Here is a 22,231-nt window from a genome sequence, read left to right on the forward strand (position 1 = left end):
TATTTATTTTATACTATTAAATCCTGAAGTATTAAGTCTGACATTGTATTAAAATGGTATTGTAATATTTCATATAGGAATGATGTGTCATCGTTTTGCAGATGAGTGTAATAACTAAAATCATAGTTTTGTATATACTGGTTTGTGAATTCATTTCTCTGACAACTGATAGGTAGACCACGGACGTCGTTTTTTATTAGATCGTAAGCTGTGTTAAATGTAGCTTGGTAACTTGGTAGACGTTTCTGTTTTTCTGCAATGTAGAGGTCTACACAATGTTGAAGCTGTTTAAGTCTACATAAATCTATATGTGATAAAGTGATATAATCATCATTGATATGTAAAGTAATTGAACTCTGCTTAACATTAGTTGAATATGTGAAGTTATCAGATATTTTTGTTCGTCTACATCTGGTGTGTAAATTATTAGTAATTGAAATGTAATTAGATTCAGACATGAGTGTAAACCATTGTTCTAAGTTTAAAGTAATTATCTTCTTTGATAATTTACATTCTAATAACACAATAATCGAAATTTGTTTATTAATTAATAAACCGACTGTAACGCTCTTCTTACTATACGGACGAATGTCGAATGTCGAAGGTTGATTTTGATACGATTATAGGTAGAACCATGATGAATAATATTTATAATAATGTTTCAGACTATCAATATGAAAAATCTAGTATAATGTAACTGATGGAACATATACTTTGAACTGAGGTTTTTTTTCATCAGTAAACATATTATATACTAAATCTGTTGCGAAAAAAAAAATGGTAAAAAAATGTGAACGTACAGTTCAGTAGATTAGTGTGTAGTGAAGGGAGTAGAGGGAATTATTTATACTTACTTACCTGAAACATGAAATTAACTTATTAAATTAGCTTAACGCACTAATCCACTGAACTACACGTCCACGAGATATTAGATTAAAAACTTTTTTATTTTATTTTATTTTTTTTTTTTGAGTTAAACAATCTATACAAGTTATGTATAATAAGCTTAAGTGTTAACAAATTAAGATTACAGCCAGAAAAATATGAAGGAGAAGCCACCCACTGGTGACACTCCAGGTCAGAGTCGTTAAGTTAAATTATAAAAGTAGGTCCCGGCACCACTTTCTTTTCAATCTTTTGGGAGGGTTGCCAGGCATTGGATTGGTTAAATTTTTAGCTAGGATGTTAGGGTGGTCGAAGAGAGAGTTGTGGTAACGAGAGTAAGACTTGGTAGCGGTTTCTGACACTGTGTTCATTTTTAGGTCTGAGTGTAAAGTTTGATTGGGTACATAGAAAGGAGCCTTTGTTATTAAACGAAATAATTTATTTTGGGTTATTTGAATTTTATTTATATGTGACTTTTTTGCAGAGCCCCATATTTGGATGCCATACATCCAAATGGGTTTAAGGAGGGTTTTATATAGGTTTAGTTTAGTGTGAAGTGTAAGTTTTGATTTTGCGTTAAAGAAGAATTTAAGGGAACGAAGACGAGAGTTTAGTTTAATTTTGATGTTATGAGTATGGTGGGCCCAGTTTAGTTTTTTGTCAAAATATATACCTAGCTATTTTGTGTTTGGTGAGGTTGGAATTGTGATGTTATTAAAAGAAATTTGAGGGCAAATTTGCTGTTTAAGGGTAAAAGTGATGTGGCAGGATTTGGTTTCGTTTATTTTGACTTTCCAATTTTGACACCAGGATTCCAAACGAGAGAGATGAGATTGAAGTTGAAAAGAGGCAATGATAGGGTTTTCATGGGTTGAAAGGATAGCTTTATCGTCAGCGTATTCAGCAACAAACGTGTAGGGAGAAGTGGGTTGATCAGCTATGAAGATGTTGAAAAGGACAGGTGCTGTAATTGCTCCTTGAGGAACTCCGGCTTCAATAGTGGATATAGATGAGAGACTTGAGCGGTACCGAACAGCGAACTGACGGTTATCGAGATATGATTTAAAAAATAGATAGAAGGCTGGTGGGAGGATTTTTTTTAATTTATATAGGAGACCAGAGTGCCATACCCTGTCGAAAGCCTGAGCGACATCGAGGAAGACAGCGTTACAGTATTGTTTTTTTTCTAGAGCTGAGGCGATTGTGTCAGTTATACGATTCACTTGGTGTATTGTGGAATGACGGTTTCGAAAACCGAATTGCGAGTTGGGTATAGTTTTAGAGTTATTTATGATCGGACTAATTTGTTTGAGCACTAGCTTTTCAAGTACCTTCGAGAAGAAAGGTAGAAGACTTATAGGTCTGTATGAAGAAGGAATGTCGGGGGGCTTACCAGGTTTGGGAATGACTATAATGATAGAGAATTTCCACTGAAGTGGGAAATAGGATAGACGAATAATTGAATTAAAAATGTACGTAAGAAGTATTAGCGTTTTCCTTGGGAGATGTTTGGCTACTTCGTAGGTTATGAGATCGAAACCGGGCGCCTTCCTTTTAGGGAATGTGTCAATGCAATGTTGGACTTCTGCAGGAGAGAACGCTTTAGGGGGTAGAGTCATTTGCAAGGGGGAAAGCAAAAATTGTTCAATTTTGTTGGAAAAAGCCGGGTTGTTTATATTATTATGAGGTTTAAAGACTTCGGTTTAGCTATTAGGGCTCTTTTCACAGACGTATGCTTAGAAAACAGCCGTCTTAGGGGCATAACGCAGGTCAGCACGACTGAACTTAACGGGATCTTGGAGAATTTCACCAAGTCCCTCTCCGGGAAATGCGATGAGATCGCGGCTCTTAAAAACGAGAACGCTGAGCTAAAGGCCAAACTTGAAGGCAAAGAGTACATGTCAAAAAGCGAGAATCCCGTAGTACGACCTGCCACGTACGCGGAGACTGCGGTTGGCAAGGGAGAGCCGAAACCAAAAACGAAGAGTAAAAACACGCTTACCAAAAAGGCACTGGAGAACTGCCGAGAGACGAAGTCGGGAACAAAGTTTACGGTCGACATACCAGAAGGCGAGACACTCGCGAAGGTCAAATCCGACCTTTGGATCAAAGTTAAGGGTAAATTGAAAAACCCAAGAGCTAAGACCGTGGTAAGGGACAAAACCCTTATAATCATACCGGATGATGCCGTCACGTTGGAGGTGTTGAAGCAGGTCCCAAACCTGAAGGAGGTAGGGCCAAGACAGCCCAGAATTATAATTTACGACGTGGATACTGACATCTCGGAAGCTGAGATAGCTGATGGTCTTTTAGTGCAGAACCCAGAACTCGGCTTAACACAGACCGACATAGATACCATGATGGTCAAGCACAAGCTCGGACCAAGAAATGGTTGCACCACGCATTGGGTAATCGAAACGCCAGCAAGCGTGCTACCCAAGCTCGAAAACAGGACGGTATTCTTGGGCATGACAAGGTGCAGAGTCAAGCTATATAAGACCACCTCGCAGTGCTACCGCTGCCAGAAATATGGACACACGTCATTAAAGTGCAATCAGGCTCAGCCGGCATGCAGACACTGCGCGGAGGCGCATGACAGTAGGGAATGCCCTAATAAACAGATGGCGGTTTGTGCTAACTGCCGGCTACCACATAAAGCCTCAAGTTCGACATGCAAAGCTAAGGTCACCGCGGTAAAAAGCCTGCTGCGGAGGACTGACTTTACCTACTCCTAAATGACAGCCACATACCTAAAAATATGCCAGCTCAACGTAAACGGCCAAAGAATAGCCAACAGTAGTATATATATACCATTCCTGGCACACTTTTATTTTATCAGTAAAAGATCACAAAGAAAACAATGTGCAAAAAGATCAGACAATTGAAATGCAATAATAATTAAAATATTTTTCGCAAAACTTATGATATTAATAATTAAAATATTTTTTACAAAACTTATATTATTAATAATTAAAAATTGAATTGCAATAATTATTAAAATATTTTTTTTTTTTACAAAACTTATGATATTAATAATTAAAATTGAAATATTATAATTATTAAAAAGAAATTGAATACCTTAGTTAAAGGAATTGAAATGTATAATAAAACAATGGATACAACTATCAAAGATTTTAATAAATTACAAGAAAATGAAATGCAAAATGAAATAGAAAAATCAATATTAAATAATAAAATATTAGTTAAGTTTTGTTAATATGAATACTATATTACTAATAATAAAAATATTAAAATCATGAAATATAATCTAAATGCAATTCCTATTAAAGGAAATATTATAATCGTCGATAATGGACACAATATTTCTGGAAATGGAAAGCCTTATGCTTCTAAAATACTAGAATCACCAACTTGGCTCGAAATTTGTAAGATAGCCAATGATATGATAATTACAACAGGTACTTTTTTATTCAAATATCTTAATGATATTTGTGTTTTTCAAGATTTAGGAAATATTAAAATTTGTTGTCTTGGCATGGGAGGTACAGATTCCGATCACAAATTGCTTAGAATATAACTAAATAATCATCATTTTTTAATAGAAATATTTCTATTAAAAATATCTTAATATATTATATTTAAATAAATTTTTTATAATTGTCAATAAATTCTAAACATAAATGTCCACATATAGGAGGATCATCATAGTTTTGAAACTTGTCATTGTTATACCACAGATTATCATCACCTAAATAATTTAAAATTTCAGGAGGAGGAGTACTCGAAAATGAATCAAAATATATTTTATAATTTTTTATTTTTTTCCATGCAACCCAATGAGAACCATTTTGAGTAGAATTATTTAAATTAAATATCCCACATTCATTTAACCAAGGTTTTTCAGGTAATTCATTTATCATGAAACAACCTCTAAAATTTTTTATATTATTTCCAAATTTTATTATATCAAAATTACTTAACGGTTCGATATTTATGTTTTTTATTTTACTCCAAAAAGTTGTATAACAACCTGGATAATTTTTAATGTTTTTTCTAAATGTTGATATATCGAAATTAATCATTTTTTCGATTTTTTTTTTTTATTTGTCTTCAATCCAGAACCTTTATTTTTTTCCATTTCTTTATTGTGTCGAATTATTTCCTCTTCTATTTTTTTCTTATGTTTAGTATCTTTATAACTATCATACAATGCAATTAAAGCTGGAGTAGCTACTGCTGCAGCTTCTACAAAAGGTAAAATTAATGGTAAAAATCCACCTTTAATTTGCTTCGGTGTAATCTCCAACCTTACTCCAGAATTTTTTTTCTTGGCATTTTTTAATTTATCTATTTGATTTTGATCTAAATAATATTTATTTTCTCCTTTATATATTTTATCACTAGCAATATGAATTGTTGCATTAGAATTTTTTTTATGAGCTTCAGCCAACTTTTTTTTATGGTTTTCAGTTAATTTAAAATGCATTTTATTATACAAAATATTAAATTTTATTCAAATATTAAATTCATTCCTAAATATCTTTTTGTTTTCATTACATTTGCAGTTGTCAAAGCAGCAATTTTTTCATTCAAAGAACTATCAGAAGCATAAAATCTTTCCATTGCTTTTTGTTGTAAATTTTTATCAGCGATATGTCTTGTTTTAGTATCTTTATGATCTTTATAAAAATAATCATGTTCTCTTGCATATTCGTCTAACTTGTTAATCGGGGGAATATTTTCATCTAAATTTGTAAATGGTCCTATATAATTATATCCAGGCCAATGTATCGGAGGTAAATTTGAACAATTTAAAAAATCATTAAAAAACCCTGAACCTTTTATAATATCCTTTGGTAAATGTGAAATATACGACATTAAGTATTCTACACCTTTAACGGGAATATCAATTATCTTTTCTATTTTTTTAATACAAAAATTAAGAATTTCAAGTTTTTCATCATGATAAGTGTTTTTTCCCGATCTTTCTGCAGATGATATAACATGTAGTCTGTCAATTAATTGTTTAATATTATATTCTAACTTATTTGTTGTTTCTTTTGGTAAATTTAACAAAGATTGTAGTAAATATTCAACACCTTTTTTGGGAGTATCAATCAGTGTTTCCATGTTTCGTTTAAACAAATGAACAATACCAAGTTTTTCATTATGAAAACCATAATTTCCCGCTATTTCTTCTGCTAATATAAAATATAGTCTGTCAATTATTTTTATTATATTATCAATATAAATAAATTCAATAGGATTATTTGTATATTTTATTAAACCTTCTCCTTTGGGTAAACTTTGTGATTCTTTCAGTGTTGGTGATTTATCTTTTTTTGATGTTTTTGGTTTACTTTCTTTAGTTTTTGTTGATGTTAGTTTAATTTTTTCCCAAATAGGTTTAATCATTTCATTATATTTAGCACTTCCACTTGATTTAGGTTTTCCTGTGTTAATATCATTATTTTGGTATATTGAATCTGTTTCAATTAATATTTTTTCATAATTTTCAAAATCTTCTTTTGTATAAAATTCTGATTTTGTAACATCTGTATGAGTTAATAATCTCCACATACCTGGGGTTAGTATATGTTTTTTTCCATTTAAAATTATATCATCAAAGTCAAATATTATAGGGTATTTTCCGATCATGAATTCATCAGTTTTACTTATATAATATATTCCAAATGGATTAACACCTTTAGCTTCATTTGGTAAAGTTGGTAAATATTTTTGCGCATTTTCACCTAATATTATTATATTTTTAGGCATAGGAGATTTATTTGTTGTTATTAGTGGAGAACTTTTAGGTGTTTTCATATTATCTTGATCTTCTGTTAATCGTAATAATTCTGGATTACGAGGTTTATAAGGAGTAGGTATTATCATCTTTTGAATATCATTATCGGTTTTAATAGCAACCTCTTTAACATCATTAACAGATGATTCAACATTTGATAAGGCTTTTAATATTTGTTCATAATGTTTTACTTTTTCTTCTGATGTATATTTATCGTTTAAAACTGTTTTTCTATAGTTATTTTGTAAATTTTTTTTAAGATTAATTATTTTTTGGATATTTTTTGGTGTATATTCAACGTGTCCCTAATAGGGGACGCGTTATTGTTGTCATCTTCATCTTCATCTTTTTTTATAAAATTTAAATTTTTTTCGGATTGTTCTAAATCTGATTTTTTAAAAGTTTTTTGTAAATTTTGTCTAAGATGAATTAATTGTTTCATTTTTTCTGTTTCGTTTTCTAAGTTATTTCCGACCTTGGAATTGTTTTGGTCTTCAAATGTTATATTTTTTTTAATTTTATTTTTTAATTCATTTTGAATTTGTTTGATATCCATTTATTATATAACAAATAATTTTCATCGTTCATCAATACTTAAAATATCATTACCTTTATTGTCATAGATAAAATTTTTTATTTTGTCTATTGTTATGAAACCATATGCTTTAATTTTATTTTTTTTATCATATGTTTTACAATAAGTTCTAAAAATGTCTTTAAATTTGTCTAATGGTATAATTTTGCTAATAAAATCGGACCATATTTTTTCAATATAATAATTTGACTGATTAAAAACAATTATAACAGTTAAATTATTTCTTATTGTTTTTATATCTACTGAAGTATATCTTTGTGTTAAATAAATAACACTAATATTCTTTGATCTCGATCTTATAAAATATTCCATTTCAACTTTTGATCTTCTAAAAGAAAATCATCAATAACCACTACACTATTAGGTTCACAATCATCAACAGATATTATATCACCATCAGAAAAATGAATGTTTATAGAAGATATTCCATCAAATATTTTTTTTAATTTTTTATAAACTGGCTGATCAATATTTTTTGTAAAAATATATAGATTTTTATATGGAATCCAATAACTTATAATCATATTATACAACAAAGTTGTTTTACCACAGCCAGATGCTCCTACCACTAAAACTCGTGAAGGTATTTCAAATAAAGATTTTTCTTTACTATCATCTTCAATATATTTTTTTACCATTAATTTATCCATTTATATAAAAAAAATATATATATTTGCTATTATAAATAATAATGTATAATATTTTTAAAAAATACGATCAATATATTGAAAGATCTCAATATAAAACTTTTTTACCTTTGAATAATTCACAACTTAATACACCTAATAAAACTACAATTTTTAGAATAGATAATATGGATGATTTTCTGAGCATTAAAGATGCAAAGTTTTATATTTATGGTAGATATTTGCAAAAAGATGGAAAAGATTATCCTAAAGAATCAAAAATACAACTAATTGATAATTTTCCTGCATTTTTATTTACTAGAATTGAAGTTAAAAAACATGGTAAAGTCTTGGATGAAATCGAAAATTCAGGAGTTGCTAGTACAATTAATGGTGTGTTAGATTTTTCTGTGGATCCAAACGAACCAATTACCAAACTCAGGATTTTCAAGCAAATATAAAGGTGGAGGTCGTTTTAATGTTATGGGTAAATTATCACAATTCGGATTAGGATGGTTTAAAGACCAAATATATCCTGTTTTCCAAGGTGATATGGAAATAATTTTTACGAGAAATATAGATGATGATGCATTGTTAAAAAAAGTTGTTATAGGAACAGAAGATGAAAAAATTATTATTGATGAATTTACACTTAGAATTCCAATTTTAGAATTCAATCCTATGTATAAAGTTTTATTGTTAAATGATTTAAAAACAATTTCTCAAGAAAAAAAATATATTTTTAATTTTAAATCATGGCAATGTATTGAAGAAAGAAATATATCAGGAAAAACCATAAAACTCGATTTAACAACTCAATATCGAAGTCTTAATAGTCCTTTGTTTGCGGGTGTGGTATTTCAAACAAACAAGTTAAATACTCAAGAACATGATCCTTGTGAATTTGATCATTGTAATGTGAAAAATTTTAGGTTTGAAATAAATAGAAGACGTTATCCTGAAGAAACTCAAGATCTAGATTTTAAGAATGAAAAATATTGTGAGGCTTATGATAGTTTGATGGATTATAAAAAAACTTTTCATAAAACTCATCAAGAACTTCCTTTGATGTATAATGATCCAAACGATTTTAAAACATTTAGAACAATATATCTTGTAAACATGACTAGACAACCAACAAATATTTCTGCAACTAAACAAAATATTATTTTACATGTGGATTTCAATGAAGATTTACCTAAAAGTACAATTTGCTATGTATTTTTCGTTAGAAATGATGAATTTTTATTTGATATTGAAAAAGGAACAATTGAAGAATCTTTTACTAATTAAATTAGATAATAGATTTACACTTCTTTTAAGAGAATTATTTTCATGTCTTTCTGACAACAATAATAGTACTCCACCTCTTTCTGGAATAAATTTTTGTGTTTTCAATAGAAATATTTCTATTGAAAAATAATTTTAATATTTATTTTGTTTTTTTTAGTAGGAAATGAGGGGTGGGTGGGTCCAATACAGCCAGCCCTTTCTTTCTATTGAAAAATAATTTTAATATTTATTTTGTTTTTCTTCAATTAGATCAAGATAAACAATAAAATCATCACCAAAATTAACAATATCACCATTTTGATCAAGAATATATATTTTTATCTTTTGAATTGTTCTTACATTTACTTGTCTGTACATTATTGGATTACATCTTATAAAAGGATTATTTGAATCATAATAAAAAACAAACAAAAGTTCCTCTTCGATAACTTTTTCATCAATAGATGAAACAGACTTTTCAATTATGTTGCAATGTACTTCTAATAATTGTTTATTTATATTATTATCTAATTTTTCAGAATCTCCTACATGTTTATATAAAAAATTATTATCAATCCCTAAACTTAATTTTAAATTTTCGTCTATCAAACAAGTATTTTTTGAAGTTAATTTAATAAAATTATTATCATTTAGTAATTTGATATTTGAAGGTAATATACTATTCAATTTATCAATTGAATAGTTACCTTTAATTTTAGTTTTATATATTTTATCAGATTTTTTTGTTTGGCTAAATATAACACCGTTTATATTTTTTAAAAAACATTGTGTATAAAAAATTGGTTTGTTTGATCCTGTTATTGTATATTCAATATCAGGACCTAGTTTCCATGAATCAGGCCATACCCTATTTATAGGGATTAAATATCCCATATAATCAAAACCTAAACAATTTGATAAATATTCATCAAAACTTAGACCGATTGAGGCTGTAATATTTAAAAAATCATCAATTAATTCAAGACTTATTTTAGGAAAATCATAACAATTCATTAAATTTTCAATTTCATTTATTGTGTATATTCCTATTGGAATTTCAATCTTCGGTATTTCACCATTTCTACCTAATCTAATTATACATTCTTGATCTATATTTATATATTTTTCTTCAGAAGTAGGACAATACATTAAAGTATTACCAACTAATGAAAAATCAAATTCTGTATTTTCAAATCCTAAATTTTTTTTAAATTTTTCATCTAATTTATAATAACAAGGAGATTCAATTTGAATTTTTTTATTATTATAAGATAAGAATACCGGTTCAATTAATTTATTTAAATATGAAATGCTATATATACCTTTTTTTATATATATTTCTCTATGTTCAATTTCTATTTTACAATCTGATTCAATATTAATCAAATTTAAACTTTTTAAATACATTGATTCGAGACCTATTTTGAATTTATTATTATCATTGAATTCTGGTTGTGGTAAATGAATATAACCATTTTTTTTTACTTTTATAAATACCATTTATAAAAGTTTATATATTTTTTTTTCTAATTTATTCAAAATCAATCAAATGCATTGATTTTCCTTTGTTTAATTTTTTCATTCCTTTATAAATAAGATTAAATTTTGTTTTCGAATTTTTATATAACGATATATTTTCATCTGTCATTTCATCATTATCTAAATATCTATTTGGTAAAAATACTCTAATTTTATTATCTAATACAACAGTTATTGTTTTACCATGCTCTGTATCAAAATATTCGAAAAAAGTCACCTCATATTTTTTTCCTTGTTCTAATGTATCTAATTTTACAAAATCATATTGAGTGTTGCCGCATTTATTTAAAGATGCTTTAAAATTTTCCATTTCTATTATTTATTATAATAAAAATAAAAATTTTTAAACATCGAAACATTAAAACATACATTTAAGCATGACAACATAACTATGTAAATCAATTAATTATATTCACGTTGTCGTTGTTGATTTTCATATGAAAAGTTGCCCTGCAGATCTGAAGGGCAACTTTTTATATAATTAATTATGTTCACGTCGACGTTTTGTGTTTTTACGTTGTCGTTATTGATTTTTACGTTCACGTTCACGTTCATGTTCACGTTGTTCTATTATCTTTATTGTCACATTGCGGAAATAAAGCATATTCTTAAGTTTCTTAAGTTTCTTGATTTCATGTTCATATTCTTCACACTGTTTTTTACGTAGTTCGATTTGAGATAATACCAGGTTAAATATATTATATTCATTATAATCACTATCACTATCATATTTACCATTTTCACGTAGACATTGTTTATTTTCATGTTTACATTCGATGATCAAATTAGTAGGTAATGAAAAAACAACATAACTACGTTGAATAATTACGTATAACTGTATAAGTATAAGATGAATAATTACGTATAATAATAATAATATATAATATATCAACGTTTGTGTAGCTAGACTGATTATTTTTTTTTAACATCCGGTATTGAATATCTTATCATATATACATATATATATATATATATATATATATTATGAGGTTTTTATTTATCGAATTATTTAAATAGTGTTTAAATATCATTTATACATGTCCAAGTGTTGTAGCCTGGTCAGTTAATGCGTTTGTTTTAAATGTGTTCTTAGTAAGATCGTAATTAGTGGGGAATGTGTGGCACCGCATATTCTCCTGCTAATTTAATCATGCTTTGAAGACGTTTACAGTAAATTTGATAGGTGTAGGCGCCCACCTATCTAGTTCTACTGAAAAACTGTAGTTGACGATCAACAACACTTGGATAATTTCTCCCTCCCACGATAGCTTTACAGATATCTGTAAAAGAGTTCCGGCCTCCTTTTTTCATAACGGGTATCTGTAAAGCTGGGAATGATTTTACCGATTTTTTGCATTTTTTTTCAGATTTTTTTTTTCAATTGAAAATATTTGTTATTATTATTATTATTAAATATTTTAAAGTCTGATAATTCATTTAATAATTGATATTATCAAGTCGGAACAGCACAGATATTATTTATTATACTTATCTACACTATATACTAAAAGTTTACCCCTCACTTCATATTTTTGATTTAAGTATAACTCCGGTAATATTTATGTTAGAAAGTTCATTTTTGCTTTAAACATTTTTAATTTTAATTCTCTTTAAGTCCCCCTCGTAGTCTGATAGTCTAAAATTATTTCCAAAGATTTTTGGAAAAATCAAAAAAAAATTTTTTTGCAATATAAAATGAGCGATGAATTATTACAAACTATACATTGTCTTAAATGTAAAAAAAGAACAAAAAATTTAAATCCTATTAAAATGCAAACAGTTAATGGTCGATGGAGAATTTCAACAAAATGTTTGGATTGTAAAACAAATAAAAGTAAATTTACAACATCATCTGAAATTGAACAACCCGTCACCAATAAATCTATAAATCAAAATATTTCAAATAATACAGACAAATTTTTATTAGCTAAAGAACTTCATAAACCAGTCAGATTAAGATTTCCTAAAAGAAGGATTATCACTAAAGGTATTGATGATCTATGGGCTGCTGATTTAGTTATAATGAGAAATTATTCAAATGAAAATAAAGGTTATTGTTATATAATTACTGTTATAGATACTTTTTCAAAATTTGTATGGGCATTACCACTCAAAAATAAAGATGGTATTAGTGTTTCAAAAACATTTGAAAAAATAATAAAACAAGCTAAATCACAAAAACATCAACCACCAAAATTACTACATGTAGATAAAGGCTTGGAGTTTGTAAATAAACATTTTAAACAAACTTTGGAAAAATATAATATTCATATGTATCATACTCAAAACGAAGAAAAATCTGCAATTATTGAGCGATTTAATAGAACATTAAACGGAAAAATGAGAATAAAATTTGAAATGCAAAAATCTAAAAAATGGTTTAACATTTTACAATCTTTAATAGATGAATATAATTTTGATGATATACATAGATCTATTGGTATGAAACCTTGTTAAGTAAATAAATCTAATGAAGACCTTGTTCTACGCAAATTATTTTATACAAAACACAAACCTAAATTAAAAATAAAATTTAGCGTGGGTGATAGAGTCAGAATAAAAGCATATAAAAAAACATTTGCTAATAAATATAGTAATAATTGGACAACAGAAATATTTATAGTTAATGAAATTTTAAACACAAATCCTATAACCTATAAAATTATAGATTTAAATAATGAAGAGGTTGAAGGGAGTTTTTATAACGAAGAAATGCAAAAAACAAAATTTTAATTGTTATTTAAAAATTCTATAAAATTATGTAATTTATTAACATTAACCCGTAGAGGATCAATGTTTTTTTTTTTATAAAATTCCATAAATTCTAATAAATTTTCTATATTATTGTCTCCAGATATTATGAATTGTTATTTTTAATCGAAATTATTCTATTAAATATATTAAATATTACTGAACCCTTAGTTAAAGAAATTGATAACAATAATAAAATGAATATATTAAATATTACTGAACCCTTAGTTAAAGAAATTGATAATAATAAAATGAATAACAAAAAAACATATCCTCCCAAAATTTGTGATAAATGTAACTTAACAGTTGATAGCAAAAATTGGGCTGCTCATTTGAAAACTATTCGTCATCAATCAAATGATATAGATCAAACAATTGTACCTTTTAGATATAATAAAACATACAAAGGATTACCAATTAATCAAGAAAAACAAAACAAATATAATTATTTGAAATTAATGAAAAATGATATAAAAAAATATATGAAAAAATTTTCAAAAAAAGATAATTTATATGTTGAATTTTGTGCTATTGAATATCATGATAATACTGAAATAATTAAATATAATTTACATAAAATTCCAATTTATGGAAATATTTTCATTATTGATCAAGAAGATGATAATACTAGAAATCCTTATATTTCTAAACTATTACATTCACCAAGTTGGTTAGAACTTTGTAGAATAGCCAATGATATGATAATTACAACAGGTAATTATAGACATCGTTTTCTAGAAGATGTTAAGGTTGTTCAAGATTTAGGAAATATTAAAATGTGTAAATTTTTTATGGGATCTTAATATTAAAATAATATTAAATTAAATAAATCGACTATTTTTCTATTTCTCACATTGTTTTTAAATGACATGAGTTAAAGGAAGTGATATCTATAATACAACAGACGAGAGGTGGGATAGTAAGTAGGTCAACTCTTATCTGTTTTTAAAAAATGTATTTTTAATAGAATAATTTCTAAAAAAAAAAATAATATCCTCTATAATAAAGAATGGAAAGTTTAAATAAAATTGATTCCTTAGTTAAAGGAAATGTTAATATTAATAAAATGGATAACAAAAAAACATATCCTAACAAAACTTGTGATAAATGTAACTTAACAGTTACTTACAAAAATTGGTCTAGACATTTGAAATCTATTCGTCATCAAACAAATGATGTAGATCAAACAATTAAACCTAAGTTTAATAAAACATACAAAGGTAGAACAACAAAACAAATAAGACAAAAAAAGAGAAAATACCAAAAACAAATAACAAACAAATAAGAACAAAAAAAGAGATAATACCCAAACCACATAGAGTTTTCAATTTTAGTGCAAAAATGTTTGAAAAGAACAACACGATTCGCCCTATTTTAAAAAATGAAGAAACAGCATTTCAAAGTAGATTAAAAACTTATGTTATTAAAAATAATATGGGTATTAAAGATGTTCAAGTGTTTTTAAATCGTTTAGATAATTCAGTAATAGGACAACTTAAACATGCATTAAAGAAGAAAAATTTAAAAGTTAATATTATATTTCTTGCTATATATAAGAGAGGTACTAATGAAGAAAATATGGAATATAAAGAATGTAATTTTAAAACAACAAATAAAATTTTAACTACAAATTCTGACTTAAATGATTATTATACAAATGAAAAAATTAAAATTGTAAATGAAATTGAAGAGTTTGAAATGAAAGATTCTCAATGGAGACTTCATCAAATTTTAAGTTTGGGAATAAATATAAATAAATATGTTCCTTTTAAGGGTTCTTCATATATTCCATTACCTAAACATATTGGAGATAAAAAAGCTATTATCAATGTTAAAAATAAAGATGATAAATGTTTTCTTTGGGCAATACTCTCTGCTTTACATCCTGCTAAAAAAAAATGCGCAAAGAGTAACTAAATATATTCCTTTTGAAAATGAATTTGATAATGCATTAAAAGGTATTGAATTTCCAGTAAAAACCACAGACGTTCCAAAATTTGTTAAAAGAACAAAAGATATTTCTATTAATATTTATTGTTTAGATAAAAAAGTAATTGTACCTTTAGAAGTAACTATTATAGAAAAAACCAATCATATAGATTTGATGTATTTAAGAAAGGATAATAAGAATAAAGGTCATTATTGTTGGATTAAGGATTTATGGAAACTTTGTGGAAGTCAAATGACAAAAGATGGTCATAAAAGACTTATATGTAAACTGTGCCAAAATTTTTCATCAACTTACCTGAGAAATACAGGTATGATTCTTAAAGTCATCATTGGGCTTTTACAACTCGCATGAAATAAAAGTTCTATAATTCCAATATCCTTTATTTTTTTAGAAATACAAATACATAACTGAACAATTAATTATTATTTTTAATAATTAATTAAAACAAATTTTAAAATAAAACATAGTATATGATGTAATAAAACAAAACAAATATATAAAAATATCAATAGCAAATAAAAAAAAAACTTTAAACAGAATGTAAACACTTTGTCAGAAACATTTTTAGGAATACTGATAAATAATTAACAGTTTAAAACAAATTATAAAATAAAACACAATGTAATAATACAAAATATAATAAAACAAAACAAATGTGTAAACATTTTAATAATATAATAATTAACATAGGAATATTTAAATCACTTTTATCAGTCTTGATGATTAAGTATAATAATTATCACAAAAAGTTACAATTTTTTATGAAAAGCAATGAAACACATTTTGTCTACCTTTGAACATAAATGTAATTTACACTTACTGCATGTGTTTGTAGTATAGCTTTTTATACAATATTTTACCTTTTCCCACTTACGGGTATTTGAATAATTTGATCATCTAAATGATCAGTTTCAGATAATTCAAAATCTTCAATTTCATAAATATTTAATATTTGTTCTAATAAATCTAAATTATTTGGTATAACTTCATCTAGGTTTTCATCGATGGAAAGTTCTACATTATTGTTAACCTGTCAATAATAATCATTGATTATATTTTACATAAAATATTTTGTTATAAATATAAAATTACATCAGATTCATTTGAAATTGTTGACAATATTTCATCTAAATTTTCATAGTTAATGTCTTCACCCTCGTCGAATTCTTCAATGCCAGATGCATCCCCATTTAAAAGGTTTACAATATCATCATCATTTAACCCACGGTTCATTATTTAAAAATATATAAGCTAAAAACTGAAAAATTAAATATTTTGTAACAATTACTAATTAAATGTTACATGATTCCTAAAATAATCACTGGGAATGCATGGTAAACAACAATAATTATCCAATTAATATTTATATCCCGATGATTACTGACGGAATCATGTCCTTTACGAAGCCACTGTAAATCAATTGAAATACATTCACAAATAATATCAAGTTATTTAGTTAGAAAAACTAATTTCCTAATCGAAAATATTTTTTTTTTAGTCAATAATACAATTTTACTTACCGTATAACAAGATATAAATCGATGTGTTTCTGCTACAACGTGTTTCACGATTAGAACATAAACAATTGCTATTAAATTGATAAACAGTCAGCAACGACTAAAACCAGTGTTACCATTATAATGAGTACAAAAAGTCTTATGATTTAACATAGAGTATAATAATTAATAGGTCTTTGAAAAATAATAATAAATCGTAAAAGTACGTGATTCCTAAAGTTATCATTTGGCTGGAAAGGGTTAAATGAACACAGACAGCAACACGGCTACGTGCCGGGAAAGTCAACAATAACCGCGCTGACGGAGGTAAACGAGTGGGTAGATGCGTCCAAGTGCCGATACGTGTTCGGTGCGTTTTTAGACATCACCGGAGCTTTCGACAACGTTGGATGGCGGCCGGTGCTGTCAAGGCTCGAAGAGATGGGTGCCTCCAGTCGAACCTTAAACATTACCAATAGCTACCTAACAAACAGAACGGTAAGGCTTAGGCTTGAAAACCAGGAGTACGAAAAACAACTCCAGCGCGGATGCCCGCAGGGGTCACAGCTAGGCCCAACACTGTGGAAGGCTGCTATGACTGGCTTGAGCGAACTTCGTCTGGACGACACGGCATCCATGACTCTATATGCGGACGACATTGCGCTCCTCGTCGGGGCTGCGAGACCACACACGGCCTTTGGGCGAATCGAGAAATACATGGATGCACTAAAGGCATGGGCGGAGAGGTTCAGCCTAACCTTCTCCCCCACGAAGAGCCAGCTACTATCACTAAAAGGCGGCTTAAAGCCTACGTACTCGGTGGGTTTCGGTTCCAATGCTGGCGACCCAAGAATTCATGCTAGCGACACGGTCAGGTACCTTGGGGTAATATTGGATCCTCGGCGGAGCTACTGCCACCATATACAATACTTAAAGGACAAATCAAAAAACCTGTACACGAGGCTTAGGTGCATGACATCAGCAAACTGGGGCATGGGCCGTGATGCAGCCAAAATTATATACGAGGCCGTCTACCTGCCTAGGATCACTTACGCGGCTCGGATATGGATGCCCGGATGCTACCTACAGAAGGGAATTAAGCTACTTAGCAGTATGCAGAGAGCACCGCTCCTAGCTATCACCAGCTGCTACAAGACAGCCTCGACTAACTGCCTCTCGGTGGTAGCGGGAGCCCTCCCGCTGGACCTAGAGGTCAGAAGAGTCGTCCACAAGTACGAGCATAGGCAAGGAAAATGTACTCTGGCCGAATATGAGATGGCGGTTGGTAACCTCATGACCGAGTGGCAACTCGATATGACGCAACTGACAAGGGCGAGTGGACGAAGAAAATGATACCGAACGTGGGTAGACGGTATATCCTCCCCCTTAAACTGGACCATTACACGTCACAAATGCTGACTGGGCACGGTGACTTCCGTGCGCAGTTACACAGATTCAGACTAGTCAACAGTCCAAACTGCAGTTGCTCGATAGGAGGTGCGGAGACGGTGGCACACGTACTCCTAAAATGTAGAAGGACGCTAGCACATAGAAAAATATTAAAAGCTACTTTGCACGAAGAAGGTGTGGGATGGCCACCAGAAGACGGGGCGTTCCTTAAGAACCGGAGGACATACGAAGGATTAAGGACTTTTGCGCAAAACAGTTTAAGATACAGGGACGATAGATAGACCGTAAAACAAAGAAAACTTGAGAAGACCTTCTTAATAGGTCAGGACGCTGCCACACCGGCAAATGGTGTATGGCACAGACTCGGGGTGACCCGGGTGAGTACGCACGGCGCAAGAGGCACAAGCGGCGGGTCACGCTCGAGTGCGTCCTGGTTGGGGCGTGCTCACGCGTCAAGGGACGACGAGGAGTTAGGGCCCTGGGGTCGGGGCCGAGGACAGAATACGACCTCAGTACTCCCTGCTTGTCGTAAAAGGCGACTAAAAGGGAATGGCCAGCCGGGGCCGGCGCCTGGGACGCGGACGCACCGAAACCTTCGGGGTCTAGGGCGTCGACGGGGTTCTGACCGCGACCCCATGAAGAGCGGGTCGATCACCTCGGTGATGCCTCCGGGAGGCGTGGCGCAGGCTTCCGAGCCTCTAACTCGGGGGTCGCGGCCACCGCGCCGGCGGCGAGCGCTGCCCGGTAAGGGTCCACCGTGAACCCGTGGTACACGGCCCAAATCTCGGTAGGATCACAGCTGAGGCTTAGTGCCGACGAAGCTCGGCCCGGGCATCCCACCACTGATGCGCTTTCCGAAAGGGAGCGAGAGTGGTACTTCGGGATGTGGGGGAGCCCCGCGGCGCTGAGAAATTGGTGACGTGCCCCCACACGGCGGTCGCGCTCCGGTCTCGGCCGGGTCGCGGTCGTTGGCGGTTTGGTTTCGGAGTGGCTGTAGCTGGAGCTACTGTGTGGTTAAAAGACCAACGCTGGGTCTAGGGGAAGGCTGCCGAGTGAGATTACTCCTTAGCGCTCACCCAGTCTACCGGTGGGACTATAAGCACCGGAGGTTGCCCGTAATCAAAAACGGGAAGCGATGAGGATAGCTCGCGGCCTGACCAGGGCGGTGAAAGGCACGTGAACGCCTCAACCAACGGTACGCCGTTCTCCCGACTTCGGTGGGAACGGGCGTTCCGTGCGGGGCTTGTGGTCCATCGACGACACGCGGCCGATCGCCCCCCCGGGTAGCTCCGGGGGTCATCGACCGTGAACCTCCGCGGCTCTTGACTAGCGCACAGCGCTAACGGAAGGTCCGCGGTTGTAGCCTAAAGGCACCAAAACCCGGGAGTCCTCGTGTAGTGAGCAGTGATAGGAGAGGGTTTATTAAAGATTTAATTTCCGATATGAAGGCATTAAGAGCGGAGTTGATATTGGTGGAGTCGTCTGGGGAAGAAGTCGAGGGGTTTGGTTTACCACCCGATGTGGCTTGGGAGTAAGATATACTAGATTGAATTTTGGTTGAGCGAGGTAACGAGGAGGTCACCTGTGGGCAGGTTTCTTGTGTGAGAGGGTGTACATTTTGGGGGGTTGGTGTTGAGGTGAACTTGCGATTCTTTTGTAGTTGCTTGTGGATTTGACAGCCACGGTAGTTGGCGGGATGGTTTCCTTGGCACAGCGCGCAGGTTGGCGGGACGTCATTTGGTTTGTCACACTGGGATGAAAGGTGATTTTTGCCACAGCGAACACAGCGTGGAAAATGGTTACAATATGAGCGCGTGTGTCCATAATCTTGGCAATTTTGGCACTGAACAAGGTCTCGGCGCTTGTGAGGCTCTTCAACCTTGATCTTGGTATGGAGAATTGAAGTGATATCGAAAATCGTTTTTGAGTTATCGTCTTTAACCAGGTCTACGAAGAACAGGGGAAGAGGTATCTTTGTTTGCCGTTGCAAAACGTTCACCACTTGGATGACTGATAAATTAAAGTTTTCCAACGCGGATTTTATATCATCACAGGATGTGGAGGGGTGGATGTTTCTGATTACTACTCTGAAAGGTTTTTCACTTTGGAGTTGGTAGGTGTGAAATTGAGCGTTTTGTTGGGTATTAAGAAATTTAATAATTTGACGGTAGTTATCTGAGGAGTTGGCTTGCACTTTGACGTTTTTTTGAGTAGATTTGCAGAGAAATCCATTTTCGCCGACAATGTCGACGAGAGTCTTGCATAGAAGGTTGAAATCAAGATTATGATTTGAGATGAAAATGGGGGGTATTTTAGTTTTTTCTGAAGTTTCGTCAGACGAGAACATTGATATATGGTCTGTGGAGCCGTTGTTGATTACTGTATTATCAGGGATATTGTCTGTGATGTCGGCGTTTTCAGAGTTATTGAAATCAAAGGAGCTTGGATCATTGAGTACAGAGTAGCGATTTGGTGACGAGAATATTTTCGTTTGGTTGTCCGGAGAATTGTTTTTTCTTATTTTTGTAGGAGGTGTAAGAGGGGAATGAAGCGGATCATCATTATTTGATTGATTCCGTGGTATTCTTATTTTTATCGGTGGTACGGTTTTCTTTGAGGCCATATTTGGGTGTTGCGTGTGGTATAGCTATAGATATGAGTTTCTATATTGAGTGTATGGGTCCGTTTTGCTTAATTAGTGGCGTGTGCGTGTACCCGAGATAAGGTGGAGAAGCACCGACGCGCGGGTCGAAGATAAGATAAGACGCGCCGCGCTGGGCGCGTAGTTATATAAGGCGAACTATATTAGTATATTATGGTGTGTTTACTTACTAGCTCGTTAAAAATTTTTGTTTACCAGTGATTTGAGGAAGGATCCGTCACGTAGAGTTTCAAAAAGTAGACACGAGTAAGCGCGACACTTAACTCGACATTTTGGATTAAAAACTAACACATATAAGTTGTTTATAATATTTTTTTTATTTATTACAACATATAATGAAAGAACATGATTTAGCAAACGGTATCGTATGACCTAGTTTCACAATTACAAATATATTCATTGTTACAATATTTACTTAACACTTTTTGAACAAATTGATTTCCCTTCATTAATAATACATATATACACTTTGGATTATATCTGCAATGTTCAATCCAAACGTCATCTTCTCGTTTCCAATGATAAAGAATAAGTCCACAGCAAAAGCATTCGACGATATCTTCTACTCCTGTATATTTTAACCCACATTCAGCTAGAGCATATTTATTTTGAAAACAATTTAAAGGAAAATGTTCGAAAGATCTTAATCTTGAATAAATTGAAGTATATCCTGGATGGGTTGGAACTGAATTATTTCGTATACGATGAACTAATGATTGAAAATCGCTTGAAAGTTTTGGTAAATTCATTTCTTTAATTAATTGAAATAATAACTTGAAAAAACACAACTCGAATACACGACGGATCAGCAGTAACTAAATGTAAAATTATTAACTTGCAACTAAATAGTAGAAATTAAATATATAAATTTTTAAAAACTAGAACAGTGTAACCAACGTGATTAAAAACATAAAAACAATCTCCCTGTAATTTTTATAAAAATTAGCGATATTTGATTGAAAAAATTTAAAAAAAACGGGGAAAAATAGTTGATACGGTAAATATTTTTGTGTAAGGGGCAAATAGGTGGACAATCTTGTGTAATCACCGTATTGTGTTACGCGGTAAATCAGTGTGCTCCAAGGGAGAATTTTCCCCTTGAAAAAACCGTTACCGTTGCCCCTTTTACCGTGGAAAAGCTGGCTGTGAACATACAAATATATACTACTAACTTGTCCTTGAGAAATTTCTTATTTTTCTAAAAGTTTATCAAGATTATCTTAATTTATATTTTTTATTTTATCTTTTATTTCATTCAGCTTATTCTCTAATCTGTT

At 31.3% G+C, this 22,231-nt stretch overlaps 3 protein-coding genes across 3 annotated transcripts; 1 reads left to right on the top strand and 2 right to left on the bottom strand.

The window, feature by feature from the left end:
• Nucleotides 1-8: 8 nt before the first annotated feature.
• LOC149062844 (baculoviral IAP repeat-containing protein 7-B-like) lies at nt 9-21,740 on the bottom strand. The gene is made up of 2 exons (XM_089217946.1): nt 21,399-21,740; nt 9-306 (listed from the first exon to the last, which is right to left on the bottom strand). The coding sequence occupies exons 1-2, from the start codon at nt 21,701-21,703 to the stop codon at nt 9-11; spliced, it is 603 nt and encodes a 200-aa protein (XP_089074072.1). The 5' UTR covers nt 21,704-21,740.
• Nucleotides 2,568-3,620, top strand: LOC149062845 (uncharacterized). The gene has a single exon (XM_089222276.1). The coding sequence runs from the start codon at nt 2,568-2,570 to the stop codon at nt 3,618-3,620; it is 1,053 nt and encodes a 350-aa protein (XP_089078402.1).
• Nucleotides 16,243-16,619, bottom strand: LOC149062846 (uncharacterized). Its single transcript, XM_089222283.1, has 2 exons — nt 16,479-16,619; nt 16,243-16,416 (listed from the first exon to the last, which is right to left on the bottom strand). Exons 1-2 carry the CDS (start codon nt 16,617-16,619, stop codon nt 16,243-16,245), a joined length of 315 nt encoding a protein of 104 aa, XP_089078409.1.
• Nucleotides 21,741-22,231: the final 491 nt, after the last annotated feature.

Source organism: Diuraphis noxia, unplaced genomic scaffold, assembly GCF_037042655.1.
Source record: "Diuraphis noxia isolate RWA-SAM2 unplaced genomic scaffold, SU_Dnox_SAM2 contig0001, whole genome shotgun sequence".
NCBI classification, from domain to species: Eukaryota; Metazoa; Arthropoda; class Insecta; order Hemiptera; family Aphididae; genus Diuraphis; species Diuraphis noxia.

Excerpts from the sequence above, each read along its gene's own strand:
- LOC149062845 (XM_089222276.1), top strand. The coding sequence starts at position 2,568 with ATGAGGTTTAAAGACTTCGGTTTAGCTATTAGGGCTCTTTTCACAGAC.
- LOC149062846 (XM_089222283.1), bottom strand. The coding sequence starts at position 16,619 with ATGAACCGTGGGTTAAATGATGATGATATTGTAAACCTTTTAAATGGG. Across the intron at positions 16,417-16,478 it reads CAATTTCAAATGAATCTGAT|GTTAACAATAATGTAGAACT; the intron begins GTAATTTTATAT and ends TATTATTGACAG.
- LOC149062844 (XM_089217946.1), bottom strand. The coding sequence starts at position 21,703 with ATGAATTTACCAAAACTTTCAAGCGATTTTCAATCATTAGTTCATCGT. Across the intron at positions 307-21,398 it reads ATATATGTATTATTAATGAA|AGATTTATGTAGACTTAAAC; the intron begins GGGAAATCAATT and ends TTTATCACATAT.